The sequence below is a fragment of the Acipenser ruthenus genome, chromosome 2, assembly GCF_902713425.1.
Source record: "Acipenser ruthenus chromosome 2, fAciRut3.2 maternal haplotype, whole genome shotgun sequence".
Taxonomy (NCBI): Eukaryota; Metazoa; Chordata; class Actinopteri; order Acipenseriformes; family Acipenseridae; genus Acipenser; species Acipenser ruthenus.
Genome location: NC_081190.1, coordinates 19,357,466 through 19,375,114, shown reverse-complemented (window position 1 = coordinate 19,375,114; position 17,649 = coordinate 19,357,466). Strand labels below are relative to the sequence as shown.

General features: G+C 39.2%; 2 protein-coding genes across 11 annotated transcripts in view; one reads left to right on the top strand and one right to left on the bottom strand.

The window, feature by feature from the left end:
• The window catches only part of LOC117400839 (AF4/FMR2 family member 1-like), an 89,854-nt gene extending 79,945 nt beyond the window's left edge, over positions 1–9,909 (top strand). For 4 of the 10 annotated variants that reach the window (XM_058991078.1, XM_058991098.1, XM_058991067.1 and 1 more), the window contains 4 exons: positions 1,219–1,312; positions 1,415–1,458; positions 1,614–1,837; positions 4,015–9,909. In XM_058991078.1, the coding sequence (XP_058847061.1) occupies positions 1,219–1,312; positions 1,415–1,458; positions 1,614–1,837; positions 4,015–4,136 (484 nt within the window). In that variant the 3' untranslated portion in view covers positions 4,137–9,909. Of the gene's footprint in view, positions 1–1,218; positions 1,313–1,414; positions 1,459–1,613; positions 1,838–4,014 lie in introns of those variants that run through there. The other 6 variants (XM_058991128.1, XM_058991087.1, XR_009307652.1 and 3 more) reach the window with 5 other exon arrangements.
• Positions 9,910–12,134: 2,225 nt separating this feature from the next.
• The window catches only part of LOC117409185 (macrophage mannose receptor 1-like), a 41,481-nt gene continuing 35,966 nt past the window's right edge, over positions 12,135–17,649 (bottom strand). The window contains exons 45-50 of the mRNA XM_059006998.1: positions 17,252–17,435; positions 16,553–16,801; positions 16,002–16,184; positions 14,934–14,996; positions 14,420–14,538; positions 12,135–12,529 (exon numbers count right to left, since the gene is read on the bottom strand). Of these exons, the coding sequence (XP_058862981.1) occupies positions 12,485–12,529; positions 14,420–14,538; positions 14,934–14,996; positions 16,002–16,184; positions 16,553–16,801; positions 17,252–17,435 (843 nt within the window). The 3' untranslated portion in view covers positions 12,135–12,484. The remainder of the gene's footprint in view (positions 12,530–14,419; positions 14,539–14,933; positions 14,997–16,001; positions 16,185–16,552; positions 16,802–17,251; positions 17,436–17,649) is intronic.

Below are 17,649 nucleotides of genomic sequence, written 5' to 3'. Positions count from 1 at the left end.
ATTTATTAATCGCGCGTCAGGCACGCCAGGTCTAATTAATTTTCACACGCGCAGTTAATTTTATACGCGCTGTTTAAAAGTATTTTTTTTCACAGTCAAACGGGTTTAAATGGCCCTGCATATCAACAAAGCACACACTAGGCATCTCCAGCCCCTCCCCAGCCTTTTGTTTGCTATAGCGTTCAGCTGTGTAAGAAATAAATAATAATAATAATAATAGTCGTACATACCGATCGATCATCTCCAGATCACTCGTTTTATCACCAAACTCATCAATAATGCGATCCAAGTCATTATTTTATTACTATAACATCTGAAAAAAGCTCTGCAAATGTCCATGATAGTCTCAGTGCGCTGACGCACTTAGCCAGCTTGTTTATTATGGACGCCCATTATCTGATACCTGATACCATGTATGACTATTCATGAAATACGCCTTTTTTTTTTTTTTTTTTTTTTTTCCGACTTGTCTCGGCTCCTGTCGCTACCACTCGGCAATTGAATGGTTTTCTCGGCTTTTTCCGGAGAAAAAACGACTAAACACCCGTTTATTGCGTTGCTATAATGATGTCGGACCCAGTCCGACAAAGGACCTGTGAGGAATAATTGCAATGTCGGACCCAGTCCGACAATGGACCGCAAAGGGTTAATTGTTTTCAGCTCATAAGCAGTTGCAGATTTCAAGTTAGCTATAACATTTTCTAAGTTGAACTCTGCAACTGTTTAAGAGCTGAAAACAATTAAAAAGGTCTAATTTAAGCAAATGATCAGTTCAATTAAGGTTCTAGTTAAGTAATTGAGAGCTCAGATGGAATGGAAACCAGCAGACACAGTTTGGCCCCCAGGACCGTGGTTGAGAAACACTGCTGTAAATCACTGCAGGAAGAGCAATTAAACCAAAAAAAAAACAAAAAAAACTTAACTGCTCTGGCTTTTCTGTTCCGTACCACATCATGGATTGTTATTGCTGTGTTACCTTTGTGACAATGTGGGCAATAATCCTTACACTATCCGTGCACTACAGCAAAAATATCTTTTTGAAAGACTTTTAAAGTTAAAGTGTAAAAAGTTGTCGGGTACGTTATTTAAACAGTTGTAGCAACACATGGGAACATGTAATGCTATATTTTCCAGAAACCTGCTACTTCCTCTTTTAAGCTAAGAATAAATGAAAGGGAACAATGGTTATCTTTCAATCTGCTTCTTTGTAACTTTCAGCATGCGGTGCCAGTCTCTTCTCCACATGGCAATGTTTCGCTATAAAAAAGAGGCTGCGTTAAAGCATTCAAGAACCCTCACAGAACATTTCAAGGTAAATATTTTGCATATTTTACCTATTCAACATAATGTATTGGTCTTTCCCTGAGTTGCCTCCTACTCTTCCTCCTTATGCATCTCCTACTTTTAATTACAGAGTTCTTCCCGATCAGCACAAGCTCCTTCCCCTTGTGTTGCGAGGTAATTGCACATTTATAAATATTACTTTCATTAAACGTTGCTGTTTTTAAATGGGGAATATTCATTTAAGACCAGCTACCATGATTTACCTACAAACGTTGACCTACAAGCTACAAACCTTCTTCATAGATGAAACATGTGTTTGTTTCTATCAGAAGCTCTGGCACGCCTTCCCCAATGTCCCCGATGCCATCCCCTGCCAGCTCTGCCGGGTCCGTGCCCGGATCCAGCCTCAGCAATGGGGGGAGCACTGGAATGTCTGTCACCATCCCTCAGATGATTAATCAGGTGGCCTCATCCTACATCAGCATCACCTCCCTCTTCCTGACTGCCCACGATATCTGGGAACAGGCGGATGCACTAGCAAAGAAAAATAATGGTAAAGAAGGGGAGGTGTTACACATTCCTCCAGAGGGGTTCTGTTCAATATTTATTATGATATTCATTTCATTGTTCCCTTTCAAGTACGAAATTTTCCCCCGAAACCTGAATAAGATATATCAAAGCTGCTCGTAGCCTGTGACGCAGTCATGGCCCACCCCCGAGGGCACAAAAGCACTGCGGTCACAGACCTCAACACCATTTTTCCTTTCAAGAACTGACAGGAGAATTGGTTCAGATAAGTACTTGTTACTTTTTCTGCTATATATTTTGCATATATTGTGTTTTACACAAATTATATGTGATATTATAAATAATCGTTGTATTAGTTTTACTAATTATGCGGATTTGTACACTGCTGCCTGTTTGTTACGTCCCTCTGCGGCCTTGTGCCCCGCGTGAAGCCAGCGGCTTCTCGCTCCTTCCCAGGGATCAAGCAGTGTAAGTCAGCTGACTTTGGCTGTCCGCCCAGTCTGCAATAGCTCTGGCTGGAGTTATTTATTTCTCATTTTGACTTTGGCTAAAATTACGAGATGTTTTATATTTATGTAATTGTTAAATTACTGTATCTTGTTGAAGTTTTTTTCTCATTGTCTTTTTTTCTGTTTTTACAGCAACTATGCGCAGGCCTGTCTGCATCACGGTGCTATGGCACATGTGTAGTGAGAGCAGCTGCTGGGCTAACTGCAGCACTCCGTAGGACCAAGATACTTGCTTTGGTTGTGGTTGCTTGCAATCTCTCCCACAGTATCTTGATGCCGTTTTAGTGACCACTTTAGAGAGGTGTCTGCCTCCTCACCCCATGGCTCTGTGCCAAAGGAGACTGAACGACGCACCCAGGAGAGTAGCCTCAGGAAGCAGTCTTCACGGTCTTCCTCTTCTTCCTCTGCTTCTCCTCCACCAAGGAAGAAGAGGTCGATGTTCAAAGCGATCGACGGACTCTGAGCAGATAGAAAAGCTCTGGGCAGCTGTTTCCCACCAAGGAACGGTTCTCACAGAGTTACTGCGGGAACGTTCAGTGCGTTCTGTCCCCTTGCGGCCCCAGGGGGCTACGGGTGCAGAATGGCCACAGGAGGACATACTGTCCATCACCGCCTCTGATGAGGTGAGCTAACAGGAGCCGGCGTTCCCGTCTGAGGACATGGAGTCTGACAGCACCGTCCCCTGTGGTTAAGCTCTCCCTGTCAGATAGAGCTTTTACCGCTGATCAAGAGGGCCACTGCAATCTTGCAGCTGCCCTGGCCTACAGAAGGCGAAACAAGGCAGTCCATCTTTGATGAGCCTACCATCTCTCCCGTGTGTCTCCCAGTGCACCTGGAATTTCTTTTGAAATCCTTAATGTGGCTATCCTTGCCACATTAAGACTCCGAAAGGCATCAGTGTCCTCAATTATCTGGATGACTTGTCACCGGCCACCTTCTATGGTTGGGCCTTAATGGATCTTGCGAAGAGCCAGCTCATGCCGTCTCAGACAGCCTCCTATCTAGGAGTGTGCTTGGACACCAGGTCCATGCTGTCCACTCTCTCGATTGGCAGTGCAGAGAATAGCTGCCTGTTTGGAGCTCTTTCAGGTCAACAGAGCACTCACGGTAGTGACATTCCAGAAACTTCTGGGCTTGATGACTGTAGCTTCCCAAACCCTTCCATTGGGTCTCCTGCGCATGTGCCTTCTGAAGGCCTGGTTCAACAGAAGGTTTTTTTAGCCTACGTTGACACTGTCTAAGGCACTCTCTTAGTGGAAACATCCTGCCCAGCTACGCCTCGGTGTAGCACTGGGCTGTATCACCAGAAGGGGGGTCATCACCACAGGCACATTCAGTCTTGGTACATTTACGCATACGGTAATGGTTACATTTCGTACTTAAAAGGGAACGGTTATTATCATAACCCTGGTTCCCTAAAATTAGAAATGTAACCATTAACCTTCAAGGTCAATGCACCCATGATTGCAGCAGGCTTGAAGGAAAAATGATGTTGAGGTCTGTGACCGCAGTGCTTTTGTGCCCTCTGGGGCGGGCCATGACTGCATCATAGCCTCTACAAGCAGCTTTGACATATCTTATTCAGGTTTAGGGTCTTTCGAAGGTAAATACCCATACGGTAATGGATACATTTCTATTTCAAGGAACCAGGGTTTTGGTAATAACCTAACGTTTTCTTTCTTTCTTTCCTCAGAGTTCTTTGTGGAACTCGACTCAGCGATGGGCCCTCTGTCCCTGACCACCAGCATGAGTGCTCTAGTACGCTTCACAAGACAGGGTTTGCATTGGCTCAGACTGGACACAAACATGCCATAAACAAAGGGCCCAAGATTTTATTTTTTTTTGCTTTTTTTCTCTTTCCAAGAAAAAGCCCTGCTCTGTTTGGACTTTAGTAGCCACAGAAACAAGACCTGCACTTTTTTCTGAGTGGAGGAAGGAAAAGCTCTGTGACCAGCTTCAATAGGAGATTCAGAGCTACGGCAGAAGTTGCCTTGTACAAACTGAACAAAGTTGCAAGAATGCAACCCTTGAGTCCAAAAAAGTACAATTTATTTTATTTCCCTTTACGATGGATCAACGTATAGCGGTCTTGATATTTAGTTTGCTTAGCTGGTCTGCACATTAGGACAGAAATACCACACTGGAAAAATCTCATCTCTTCTAAATCAGGACTGCATCTCCAACACTAACTGAACGGAAACAAATATACAATTTAAACAACTCAAAAGCAACACACATCATCAAACCATTTTAATAGGAGCATGGCTACATACTGCAAGTAGCACAAGTGCATCTGATGGCCCAAAGGTGCCATGCATGGATGGTTTAGGAACATATCCTGCACTGCTTCTTTTTTCACACCCTCACACCCATTCAACATTTACCTTTTTCCTTTTTTTAATTATTTTTATAGTTGTTTTATTGTTAATGGAGATCACTTTCATATGCTGAGGCTGTTCTTGTGACAGTACTGGTCAACAACAAAGAGGGTCTGTGAAAATGGGATTTGAAAGTAAACCGGCCCGTGTTGGTTTAGTACTTACAAGTTGCACATCTTCTTTCACAACATATCAACTTTTCTGGTGTCAGGAAATCTCTCCAGAACCCTGGTTGGCTGAGGTCCATACATTTTATTGTGAACTGTGTGATATAGTTGGAGCTGGGTATTGAATGCTCGGGGTGGGTGTGGGGGTGATGTTCAGGTGCTGCTCATCCTGCTGGTGAAGATAGACAGTCTTATAGCCTGCCATATGGAGCCGATTGTTGGGGAACCCTGACTGCTCTCTGTTGCATATGAAGGCAATGACAAGAACCGCCTGCCTCCTTTCTTGTTGTAATGTGTTCCTAAAGCATGCCTCCTATACATCACCATCAGTTCAAAAGGACAAATCTGTACTTTCACTTTCACAGCTGGTATTACATTTTAATATCGGCTTCTTAAAGTATCAAACAACAAAATAGACTGCAGCCATTATTCAAATGTAATGTCTTAGTCTTGGTGCAGTCAGTAGTCACCTTTCAGTGATTTATAACTTCATATGTGTTATTTAGCAACCCCCAGCAAACCATCCTGATTACCTTTTGCAACCTCTCCATCAAAAAAAAAAAAAAAGTCAGCAGTATTTTTCTCCAAGGGAGTCTGTTTTGGTCACAGCACATTCCAATGGGGTAAGGTGAAAGTACAGGTGAACTCTAACTGAAGGTCATACCTGGTAACAATGTATTTTTGTTGCTGTGTTTTTTTTGTTTTTGTTTTTTTAAAAAGAGGTGCATGCTTAAATTATTTCTGCGAAAAGACAGGTATTGATCCCCTGCTTGCACTGCAATGCATTCTGTAGTGAGTTCTGATTCCAACATGAAACATACTGTTTATATGTGGTTACATACAGAGCCTTCATCTTTAAGGGCTGGTAGTGTTGGCACTGAGCGAATCAAGGGTTATTTGATTCATTCTGTACAGTATGTCAGGAAGTATTCATCTTAGTCACCTTGTATGCTGACAGAATTGGATAGCTCTGGCTGATTTAAATATGAAACAAATCACGAAGCTCCTTAAATCCAGTCTTAAACATTGTGTGCCTTAGATAAGTAAAGCTGTTTTGGGTTGCTTTTTGTGAATATACTCTTTGTATTAGAGGCAGAAAAGCAGCATGGAAGGATGGTATGCAAAGACTAAGTAGCAGATCCTATTTGTCAAACATTGCTATTTAAAACACTATAGGGTTGGCTAATCAGCTATTAGTTTCTTGATTTTGAAATGCAGCATTGTCAGTAGGGATAACTCTAAATAAAAATGTATCATTGTATTAGAATAATGTAGGGAGTATTTGAAGACTTGAACACATTTGATTCCCAGTCAGTATTTGATCTCCAGCAGACACGCAGCCTGAGCATGTATAAAAGCAAGACCCAGAGGACTAGGGAATAAATCGACAACATCTAGAATCACTGATATTTACTTCTTTCCCAGTAGTTTAGATTACAGTTGAGAAGCATCTGCTAGGAATTATGTGTTTATATATATATATATATATATATATATATATATATATATATATATATATATATATATATATATATATATATAATCATCAAATGGTTTGCAGTTTAATCAAATTAATTTATAAGGAAAGCATATTAAAATAGAAAAGTCTATTTTGGAATAAAAAGCATAACCATGCCCAATGTGCAATTTTTGTTCTATTTGTACTTTTATTTGATGAAATGTTTTGTTTAAGAATGTTGCCTCTTCTGTTTATTTCTTTTGTCTTGTTTTTTTAGTTCAGATATTTAAACATGAACTAGGATTGCATTGATCACTAGTGTTATTGTATACATAGGTGCAGAGTTGTATAGTTCAGAATTAATATAAAGTGTGTTTGTAAAGCTTTGTCCAAAACACTAACTTGTTTTTCACCACATTTGTGTACAAAATAGAAAAAGATAAACAAACAAGATTTATCAATTTGAGCAAATACTAGAACAATGTGGCCAAAATTTCAAAAGCCCATCGTCCAGATATGTGAAGCCTTTCTGGCACAGTATTACTTATTGGATATTTTAATAGGCATTTGATATATCCTTTGGTCTTCAGGATTGCCAAATTCAAGAAAGGTGTTAAATACATATCAGAGGAAAATTCAGGTACTTGATTTTTGTGTGCGTGTGCTTTTTTCACCCCTCAGTTACTGAATGCAGTTTCACTGTTCCTATATTTGACAATAATATTCTGTTGCTGGCTAGATCTCTTTATAGGCAGTAGAGGTGAAAACCATCCCATGGGTTTCAGTTTCAGAAGTAGCACTCACAGGTGCCAGCCAGGCTGCCAGTGTTGGATTCCTGTGCACTGTAAACTGTAAGATTTAAGTTACAAGAACACATGTTTCAAAATATGACCACATGGTTCCAGTTCTATGTAGTCATTCTTTGCTAGTTGCTAATATATAGTTTTCAGTGTTAGGCATTTGCATGAAAAAGGTCTTGGATAAATATGCTTTTAAGTCACCTTTTTAAAACAACATACTTCTTTACTCATGTTCTTACAAGGAACACCAAAGACAAACTAGCGAAAGCCTTTGTAACATGTTTCATAATAACCCCAATGCACTGTGTAACATGCATGCTGTGTTAGTCTGTGCTGCCAATTGAAAAATAATCTTGTCTTTTTCAAATCTGGACATCGGGGTACCTATTGCTTAGTTTGTTGTGCTTCAATAATGAAGTCCTTCAAACGTGGCTTAGTCATCTGTGCCTTTTCTCTCTTCAGCCTGACCGCACAGCAGCTTTGTGAGCTGTTTTCTATTGTACATACCTAATTCAGCACATGACTGTTTCACAGGGAAGACAATCACCCTGTTTTATTTAAGCTTTAGCAAGAATACGATCATTGTGCGCCACTCCTGGTGCTGTTTTCAAATTGTTCAGTCATATTGCTAGTTCTAATTAGATCTTACTACCTTTTTTAAAAAAAAAAAACACATTCCTGTTAGTATCCCTTGCTATGAGAAGACATGCTTGATTCAGCAGCAAACCTACAGTTAAGATTTCCAACCCCCAGAGAGATACAATTCTCTCAGTTGCCAAAGAAGGCAGTTCCCGTGCCAGCACACTTAAAGACACTTGTTATGCTGTCAAGTCACTGATTTTATAATCCTTACTAGATATATATATAATATGATACTCTTTTTCAGGAAGATTTGTGTGAAAAAGAAAAACAGTAATGGTGGTATATGCAACAGCTTAATTTGTGGTTTCTATCTGTGTGTGACGCAAAGACCTAGGTTCAGGGAAATTCTTTGGCTGGTTGCTAGGAGATAATTGGGTCCATATTGGCCTTTGTTTCATTTGCATATTATATATTTATACTAATATATATAATATAAAATGTAGAAGTATTTGTAGATATATTTATTGTCTTTTTTTGTTGCTCAAACAATTTCATTTATTATTTATTTTGAATTATTGTCAATATATTCTTCTTTATAATAGCTACATATTCCATTTGTTCTGTTCTCCAGTACTAAACATGGTTGTCATGCCTTAGGTTGCAATAGACTATAAAGCATTGATTACTACTTGCTCCCTATTACCTTTTTTTTGTGGATCTGTTGCACTTTCTGAATTTAGAACAGTATGTTAGCCTTCTCTCTCCAGAAATTAGTTAAAGACCTCAGACCTTTTTCTGGCTTTTTTTTTATTTTTTATTTTTTTTATTAACTAATCTCGTTAAGTTTCTATTTAGCAAACAGCTGAGGTGTTCTGAGCAGGAAGTATTTGTGAACAAGTCTTTTTTTTTACCATTTAAAATTGATGAGATTTCATTAAGTTTACTTAAAAATTAGTGTAGTGCCCAAAAGGCTTCAGCAAGCCAGTAAAGCTTATGTTGTTTGAAAGCTCTGTATTAAGCTACTGAATTGAACTAATTACTCAGTTCAAACTCATGCTGAGGCTTCATTTTAATAAGAATCTAAGCTTTTTACAGGGTTTAGGGTGAGGGGGAGGTCATTTGTTTTTTAAAACACAAAGTGATTCAAGGATATTGAACCACAAAAGACAGAAGTATAATTGTTTTCATGGTATATATTTTTACAGAATGGCACTGTATGGTATGAAATGGTGTTCAGATATTTATGACGGTATTTATTTAGATTGTATTTTCCTTTTAATCTGCAGATTCTTGGGTACTTCCAGTTAAAGTGTATTCCAGTGTTTTGATTTTGTGCATTACTTGCTCATTTATTTGTTATGGTAAACACACTGTTCTTGGCTTTATAGACCAGCCTTTATATATACACTACATGCAATAATACACTTGAGATTCTAAAGTTGGGACAAGACAAATGGCTGCATGTTTAAAACTTTTTTTTAAAACTTGTAGCAGCCTCTTTTTCTTGCTAGTTCTTGTACAGGTTTTATCCACACCCCTCACCTTTTGGTAAACCGTAGTTGACATATTAAGTAATAATCCAATTTTAAGTTTAAATTGAGAAAGGGCTGCGAAGTCTATTGAGATCAATCCGCTGTTTCAGATTCAGCAATACTAAAATGCATTAGTTAGGCAGACCTTGAGGAATTCCAAATGAAGTTGCCAGCCTGTCTTACCAGTTTTGTGCACAGAAGCAAGTATATGAAGTGCTTTCTGTGTATTTGCAGGTATCTGTATATTTCTATAAATGTAAATGCTTTTGTACACATACATAGAGACATGCACACACATGTAAAAGGGCTTTCGGTGTCACACAGTTACTTTTATTATAGTGGGAAAATGTGCAAATAAGTTTTGTTTTTGCTACTTTCAGGAAATTGCATTCAAGAACTTGTGTGAATACTATTTTGAGCCGTCTTGTACAGATATGTAGAAAGACTGATTGGCTGTTTCTTTTACTTTGAAAATTTGCTGAAGATTTATTTTTCTTTTCTTTTCAAAGAAGCTGTGCCTGCAGAGCATTTGTTCAGTATCTGTAAATGAAGATGAACTGTTGTAAATGCATTTTGGTAGATGGTTCGACTGTAAAATTCAGCCCTGTTGACCAGACCTAAATGTAAACAAAATTGTACAATGTAAACATTAAAGCTGACACACAAATCATTTTGCTTCACTTTTTTGGGGGAAATAAGATAATGGCTGAAGCCATTGGATTCCGAGTGCCAGCAGTATTTGTCACACGTGACAAGTAGAATCTGTGCCTTTCAGTTCCATTGGGACTCAAAATCCAGTTATCCTGTGATACCGTGCAGTTTGGATAAACGAACAGCACAAAGATCCACAGCTAAATCATCAGCCTGTCGCTGAATGACTGACTCCGAGCAGGAGCTGCACATAACTGACTTCTTTTATTAAATCATTGACCTTAAAAAAAACAAAAGGAAACAGCGCAAAACACTTTTCATTTTATAACTATATCAACAGAGGGCTTCTGTTGCGAGGAAAGTATTTTAGAAAAAATCTTAGATTTAAAAAGTGCTTTGAAAAACAAAAAAAAATAAACAAGGTTTTGTAAACTGTATTAGTCTGATTATGCTTTAAAACTGTATTCATTGCTAGTGCTCAACAAAGAGGATCAGATAATAGTACATTTTAAAAGTAATTTGTTCTTTGTCCGCCAGGTGGCACTGTGCCACTAAAGTTTTGTTTAACAGTCAGCTTTTTGTTAACTTCCATTAACCTCAAGAGTAGCAGAACCTGGGGAGGCAACCTTCTGCCGGTTTATCCGTTCATGCACCTGCATTCTTTTAGTTACTTAAGCAATAAGCAGTCGAGGATTCTGTGCCCTACTCTTTATCTTATCACATCTCTCGAATCAATACCACAGCACATTCGTTATCACTGTATTACTGATCCTCCATAAAAAAAAAAAAAAACCTCTGTACTCGCTCTGCATTATAATAAAAGCTCACATAAAGATAAAAAGGTCGTCGGAGTGCTATTTATTTTACACATCCCTGTTTACTGCTTTGAGAGGATCATTGACCGGTGTAGCCTCTCATGCAGATAATATGCAACCTATCAAGGATGCTCATCGTTAGCCAAAATACTCATCCGAACATAACCTTTGGAAGCGCAATGTTTTTCACAAAAAAGAAGCCTGACTGCAGCAATAAGACTGAAGTCTAAAGGAATATACGCTTTGCCCAAAGACATTGAGAGCCATTCACAGCATGGGCACATTTCAATAAAAGAGAACAAAGTCTGAGATTCTTATCTTTGGAGAACATTTCTCTTTATTAAAAAAAAAAAAGTAAAAACTGGATTGAAACCTAGAAGTAAATATTACTTTGTGAGCAAATACAAGCAATGATTGTTATCCACATCTGTATTTCTATTTTGGGATGGGTTTAAGTATATACAGTATACTCTATATAGTAATGCAAAAAAAACATAATACTCATAACCAAAGTAAATCTAAACTTTTTTTGATAAGAATGGGACTGATTTAATTGATGCTGTGTCTAGTGGTGCCTGCAGAGATCTGGTTTTATTGAGCCCTGCTGGGATAAAACACACTGATTGATTTATTCTAAAAAAAAAAAATCTAAACCGTTTTTTACTTGCACATTAACATGCAGGGAAATCTAATGTTCTTGATATATATGCCTCATCGCAGAACTCTGCTTTGAGCTCATGCTTGGTAACCACCTGCCTTTTAAAACAGTTAGATCAAATGTTACAGAACTCCTTTTTATAAACCTTCTGAATAGGCAATACTGCTACATTTTGTTTTACAAACTGGGTCACATGCCAGTCCCAATCCAGGGAAATTGTCACTGAGCTAGCTATTGCAATCATCTGTTAACTTTTAGTGATGTTTATCCTGACAATCAGGTTACATGTTTTCCTCAATTACGTGATTTGTAGCTTGTGGTACTGTTCATCACGCGACTGCCAAACTGCAGTGGGCCTGTAAGACGCTATGAAAGGAGGTGTTTTAAGGGCTAAGGGCTAAGGGCTAAGGGCTGAGGGCTGAGGGCTGAGGGCTGAGGGCTGAGGGCTGAGGGCTGAGGGCTGAGGGCGGAGGGCGGAGGGCGGAGGGCGGAGGGCGGGGTCATCTTCAAACCAACTGAAATTGTTTTTTAAAATACATTTTCAACAGCACACTACAATACACAGTGAACCGTGATGTGCAGTAAGTAGTGAGAGTCTAGGGATGTTCACTATTACTTTTAATGCTTTTTAACTCAAAAGGATTCATCAACTACAAGTACATTTGTGGGTCACAGTATTGGTGCCTTTCATTTTGCAGTGCATTTAAGGACCACAATCTAATAGAAATATAATTCAACATTGTGTAAATAAATTACAAAAATGACTCTGCATACAAATGAAAAGGTTTATTTGTACATTACACATGTTCATTGCATTATGAAATTATATTCATCTCCAAATACAAAACACACAGTTTAATGTAAAATACATTCATTAACAACTGGCAGAAGACTATAGTATTACTTTATACATTATTTCCTCTGAATTGTATGTCAAATCACAGTGTTACTGCACATTATTAGAAGACAAAGTTAATTCACAATAATCTTCAGGACCTGTAGCTCATAGTTTATTAGTCAGTCATTTGAAGAAGCCGCTCAGTCGGACGAGCTGAATTTCAATATGTATTTACGGTGTTGATTCTTCTCATGGCTGATACCACTGATGATGATCTAAAGGCTTATGTTTCCGAAGCTCCATTGAAATTAGGGTTGTTGAAACTGGGCTGTGTTTAAAAACGGGAAAGCCAAAGTTAGTCACTCTTTCTAAACCATTTTAAACAAATGAAGTAAGAATATGCACACTGTACTGTAGATAACTATTGTTAGTATTTAATGATCATTAGGCACAGCTTAAAAAGGTTCCTTGAGCAAGCCAAACACATGAAAAATGATGTAGCCTCCTGTAAGAAAAAAAAAAAAACAACGCTCAAGCCTAGTGTGACTGGTGTAGTGGTAACTTTCTGTAACTCAAATGCAGACCCTCTCACAGCAAGTCACGCATGAATGCTGCAAGCCAGAATTATTCATTTTTACTGTATGAATTAAACACAGGTAAGCAGGAGCTGACCCTGGACATGCATTGTTCATGTAAACTGTCACTTATGTGGCACTTTATATGTACGGTATCTGCCAGCATGTGGGGTTTCTGATGTGGAATCTACATAATACAGACGTCTTGGAGCAAAATTTGTCTGACAAGATCCACAAATCAACTCCACAAAAAATGCAATTGGTAAACAAAGGCTGTCGCCACTATATTGAATGAGTAAAAAAAAAAAAAAAAAAAACAACATTTTATGTCAGGAGTCAATTTTCCTGTACACTGGGCTATTGACATATCAAGATATTGTACTAATGTACAGCAAATCAGCACAGTGCACTTACTGAGGCACGTGTGCTTATGTGTACAGTATTATGGTGGCTAGCCATGGTTCTAAATTCTTGCTGCCTATTTCGGAGTGGTATGTTTGTTATATATGTATTTTATTTTTTGATGCTCTGTGTGTGTGTGTGTGTGTGTGTGTGTGTGTATATATATATATATATATATGTACACACACAGCATCAAAAGAAACTTATCATTTATATTTGAGCATCAAAAGAAACTTGTCTCATATTTGGATAAAATTCACTAGAAGTGATCGGAAAATGACAATCTCTGTTTTAGAGCCGGTGCAGTGACTATTTATTGTGCTGATTAACAACTGACATCAAAAAGATGCTGCAAAATGATCTGTCAATCTTGGGCAGGTGACTCTTGGTCTCCCAGTTTGTGGCTTGTCATTGACAGTGTGTGTCTGGTTATACTGTCTCGCCAGGTTTGAAATTGCTGGCTGTGAGCACCCAAGACTGTGAGCCACAGTACTCTGCCCTAGTCCAGCCTCCAACATGCCAATTGCATGAAGGCGCTGCTCTCTTGACAGACGTGGCACATTTGTTTTTTTTTCTGTGATTTTCTTTATTACTTTTATTCAAGCTTGCAATTCAACAGCTGAATCACTCCATATCCAGTGTGATTAAGTGCATGTGCTTCAGTCATAGGCAAGGATGAATGAACAAGTGATTAAAAAGAAACCAAAAACATTTCGACAATGTCCATCATTTATATACCTTATTTTTTTTTTAATAAATGTGTTATAATAGTAATGAGTTTTTTTGATGCACAGTGTGTATATATATATGTGTATATATATATATATATATATATATATATATATATATATACAAAAGTGAACAGATTTTGAATGGTGAAATGTACTGTACTCTATTTTTAGTATTGCAAATTAAATTAAATTACGCATTCTCTGTTTATTCTGGGGGAAATGGTTTGGAGAAAAAAAGTGCACAGCAATTGTCTGTTCTGCTCCACTCCCAAACCCCATACAATCTGCATAGTTTCTACTTCGCTGAACCTTCCTTAACTTTGAATGTAAAAAAAAATCTTTATTCAACTTTACTTCAATAAAATGTTTAAAGAACAAATGTTATGAGCAATACAGATATTGGGTACAAACGCAGGCTTCCATGTATGTACTATGTATTTAGAAAGGTATTCAGACATACAGATTGAGGCTCTTCAGTTATTATGTAATAAACAGTTATGTTTGACTTACCACATCAATCTTAAAATTAGTGATTTTCACCCCACGCACTTTGAAGAAATAGTAGGAAAGGCCAGCTATCACACAGAGCAAGAGAGCCCCAATCAAGATTCCTGCAATCAGTCCAGCATCTGACAAAAAGGGCAAACAGGGGCATCACTATTTAACCATGGGCACTGATGTCACCAATCCACAAGCTGCCACAATCATTGTTTTTAACAATTACAGTAGTTGTAAACAATTTGAATTGCTTTGGTTTTCATAGTAAATATTTGTATTGCTAATAGAGACAAAACTGGCTTTAATGTTTCACATTTATAACAATTAAATTATTACAGCCCGTGAAAATAAGCTTAACTGGGGACCAGATTTAACACACACACATACACATAAAAGTTAGTATTTAAATAGATACACATAAGCTGATAGCACCCTGGTCCCCTGCTTATTCTTTATTTGCTTGTGAACAAAGGCCATGATATATTTAAAAAACAACAATTACAACCATATTGAAAGTTGTACTGACCGGTGCTGCTTCCTGGGGAGTCCGTAGGGATTATAATGCCACCATTCCCATCAGTTTGGTAGTCTGAAAGCAGAAATGTCAAGATGTGTATTGATATGCAATTCACAAAAATACTAACATGCAGAACCATTCATCTGAACTACGGTGTTATTATAAAACTGATGCTAGAGTTATTTAGTTTTTCAAGAAGAAAAAAATATGGATCCTTTATAAGGCTTAAGTAAAAGTGTTACAGAATTTGAGTCCCATCACCTGCTCCTCTAGGTGGGAAACAGTGTAGGGTTATTTTTAGGGGTGAAGTGAGTGGCTTCAACAAGCTTACTTCACACAGGTTACTTACAGGCAGTGCTTCTGGGAAATACTAGCAGGAAGCAATGGCAGACTGTCAAAGAAACCTTTACAGTATCTCAACCAAAATTAATACAAAAGGCAAAGCAGGGGGGCTCCCGAGTGGTGCATCCAGTAAAAGCACTTGCGTAGAGTGCAGGATGCGTTCTATAGTCTGGACGTCGCGAGTTCGAGTCCAGGCTATTCTTTTGCCGACCGAGGACGGGAGCTCCCAGGGAGCGGCGCTCAATTGGCCAAGCGTCGCCCTGGGGGAGGGAGGGTTAGGTCGGCCAGGGTGTCCTCGGCTCACCGCGCACCAGCGACCCCTGTAGTCTGGCCGGGTGCCTGCGGGCTTGCCTGTAAGCTGCCCGAGAGCTCCGTTGTCCTCCGACGCTGTAGCTCTTGGGTGGCTGCATGGTGAGTCCGCAGTGTGAAAAAAAACGGCCGGCTGACGGCACACACTTCGGAGGACAGTGTGTGTTCGTCTTCGCCCTCCCGAGTCAGCGCAGGGGTGGTAGCGGTGAGCTGAGCATAATAAAATAATTGGCCATTCCAGATTGGGAGAAAATAATAAAAATAATTGGCAACGACTAAATTTATAAAAAAAAAATTAAAAAAAAGGCAGAGCAGAAATCTCTGAACTCCTCCACTCCAGTACCCTACCACCAGCAGCTCCCGGGGACGAGTGTCTTTGTGCCTAAGGAAGTGGGTATTTCGAGGAACAGAACACTGGTTTCTTACACTGGCGGTGGCGGCAGATGAAGCCTCTCTTTTCCAGGCAGTTGTTGTCGTTCCACTTCCCGTCCTGAACGTACATCTCCACGCACTTCTCAGCGCCTCCTCCAGGGTGGAATATCTCATTGGGTTCTCCCGGGGCCCAGTTCACAAAACCAAAAGATGATTTATCTGTCCAAGCCCATCCATCTGAGAAAGACATACAGTGACACTCTTGGTATAATACAATGTTAATACATCACATAGTATTTTTGACAATGTTTAATGCCTTAATGGGTTAATGCTCTAGTTTCCTTCATTAACTGGGTAGCTATAACAATATGAGCCATTTGTAGACTGGTACCACTGGGGTTTATATTGTGATACACAGTACTAATAGTATCACAATGCCACTGATCGTTCTGCTAGGGTTTTGTCTGGGTTATTCACTGGTATTATGAGGGCACCACAATGGTATTTCTCAATCCACTCTGTAAGGACTCATTTGATAGAAGGAATATTGCAAGCAGACTATAAATCGGATCACGCCAAAGTAGCACACACATGACAATACGTACATGAGCTATCCTTGGTCAGTCCGATCCAGAGGTTGTGGTATCTGGTGTAGTTTAGCTTCACTAAGAACTCCACTTCTGCTCGGCTGTGGATGGAGGCAAGCTCTGCGCTTCCCATCTGGCAATAATGTCTTGAATCCGGCCAGGAGAAACCCTTCTTCTCACTGACAACAAGATAGCAGTAACGCCCATAGGTGTGCCAGCCCTGTCGACACATACCGTCTCCTGGTGCTGGAGTGGGGGGAGGCTTCTCTGCAACGCCAAAAGGAGAGATTATGAAGCTTACAGGCCTAATGATTTCATTTTGTTTCTGTTTTGACCTGCACTGGGATGACGGTTTGCAGGTTTTCAGCTGGTTCAAGAGAATGACAGTAATGCTGGTTTGAAGAGCTGGTTAAGCAAGTTTAAGAAAACAATAAGTCAACTTAAAAATCACTTTAACTCTAAAGCCAATCAAATGTTGCCTACACTAAATGCATCTAATAGCTGTAAACCTGTGTTATATATATGCTGGATACCAGTTCATACTATTTAGGCTTCTTACTATGTTCATAAAGTTGACATGACTGCAGCATGTATTAGGATTCTGCATTTGCCTGCACCCAGCACTTTAAGAAGCAGCTAAATACAGCATGTTGCTTCTCTTAAATCCTAATAACACAACCTCCATGAGTTTTTAATTTGCTACATGTGTAAACTTACCTGAGGTAATTTTGCAGATGTAAGCTTGTTTTTGGCTACAGGAGGTGTCGTTCCAGGTGCCGTGGAACAGTGGTGGGCTGTGCATGGTCACACAGCCCTCTTCATTGTGATTGGTGGGCTCCCCTGGACCCCAGTGTGTATAGAACACCGGCCAGCCATCCACCCAGGTGTAAGAGCCATCCCCCTGCAATACCAAAGACACCTCATTACACTATGGATTCAATCAGTCCTTTATTTAACCAGCCAATTCAGATTCTCACTCAATGGAGTCCTGTCGGAAAATCACAGTTCTTCTGGCATAACATACAACACTTCAGAATATGCTGCTTCGCAGATTAGGACATTAGGTCGTTTTCATTTTTTCATTAATACTAAATTAAAGATTTATTTTAAAACCA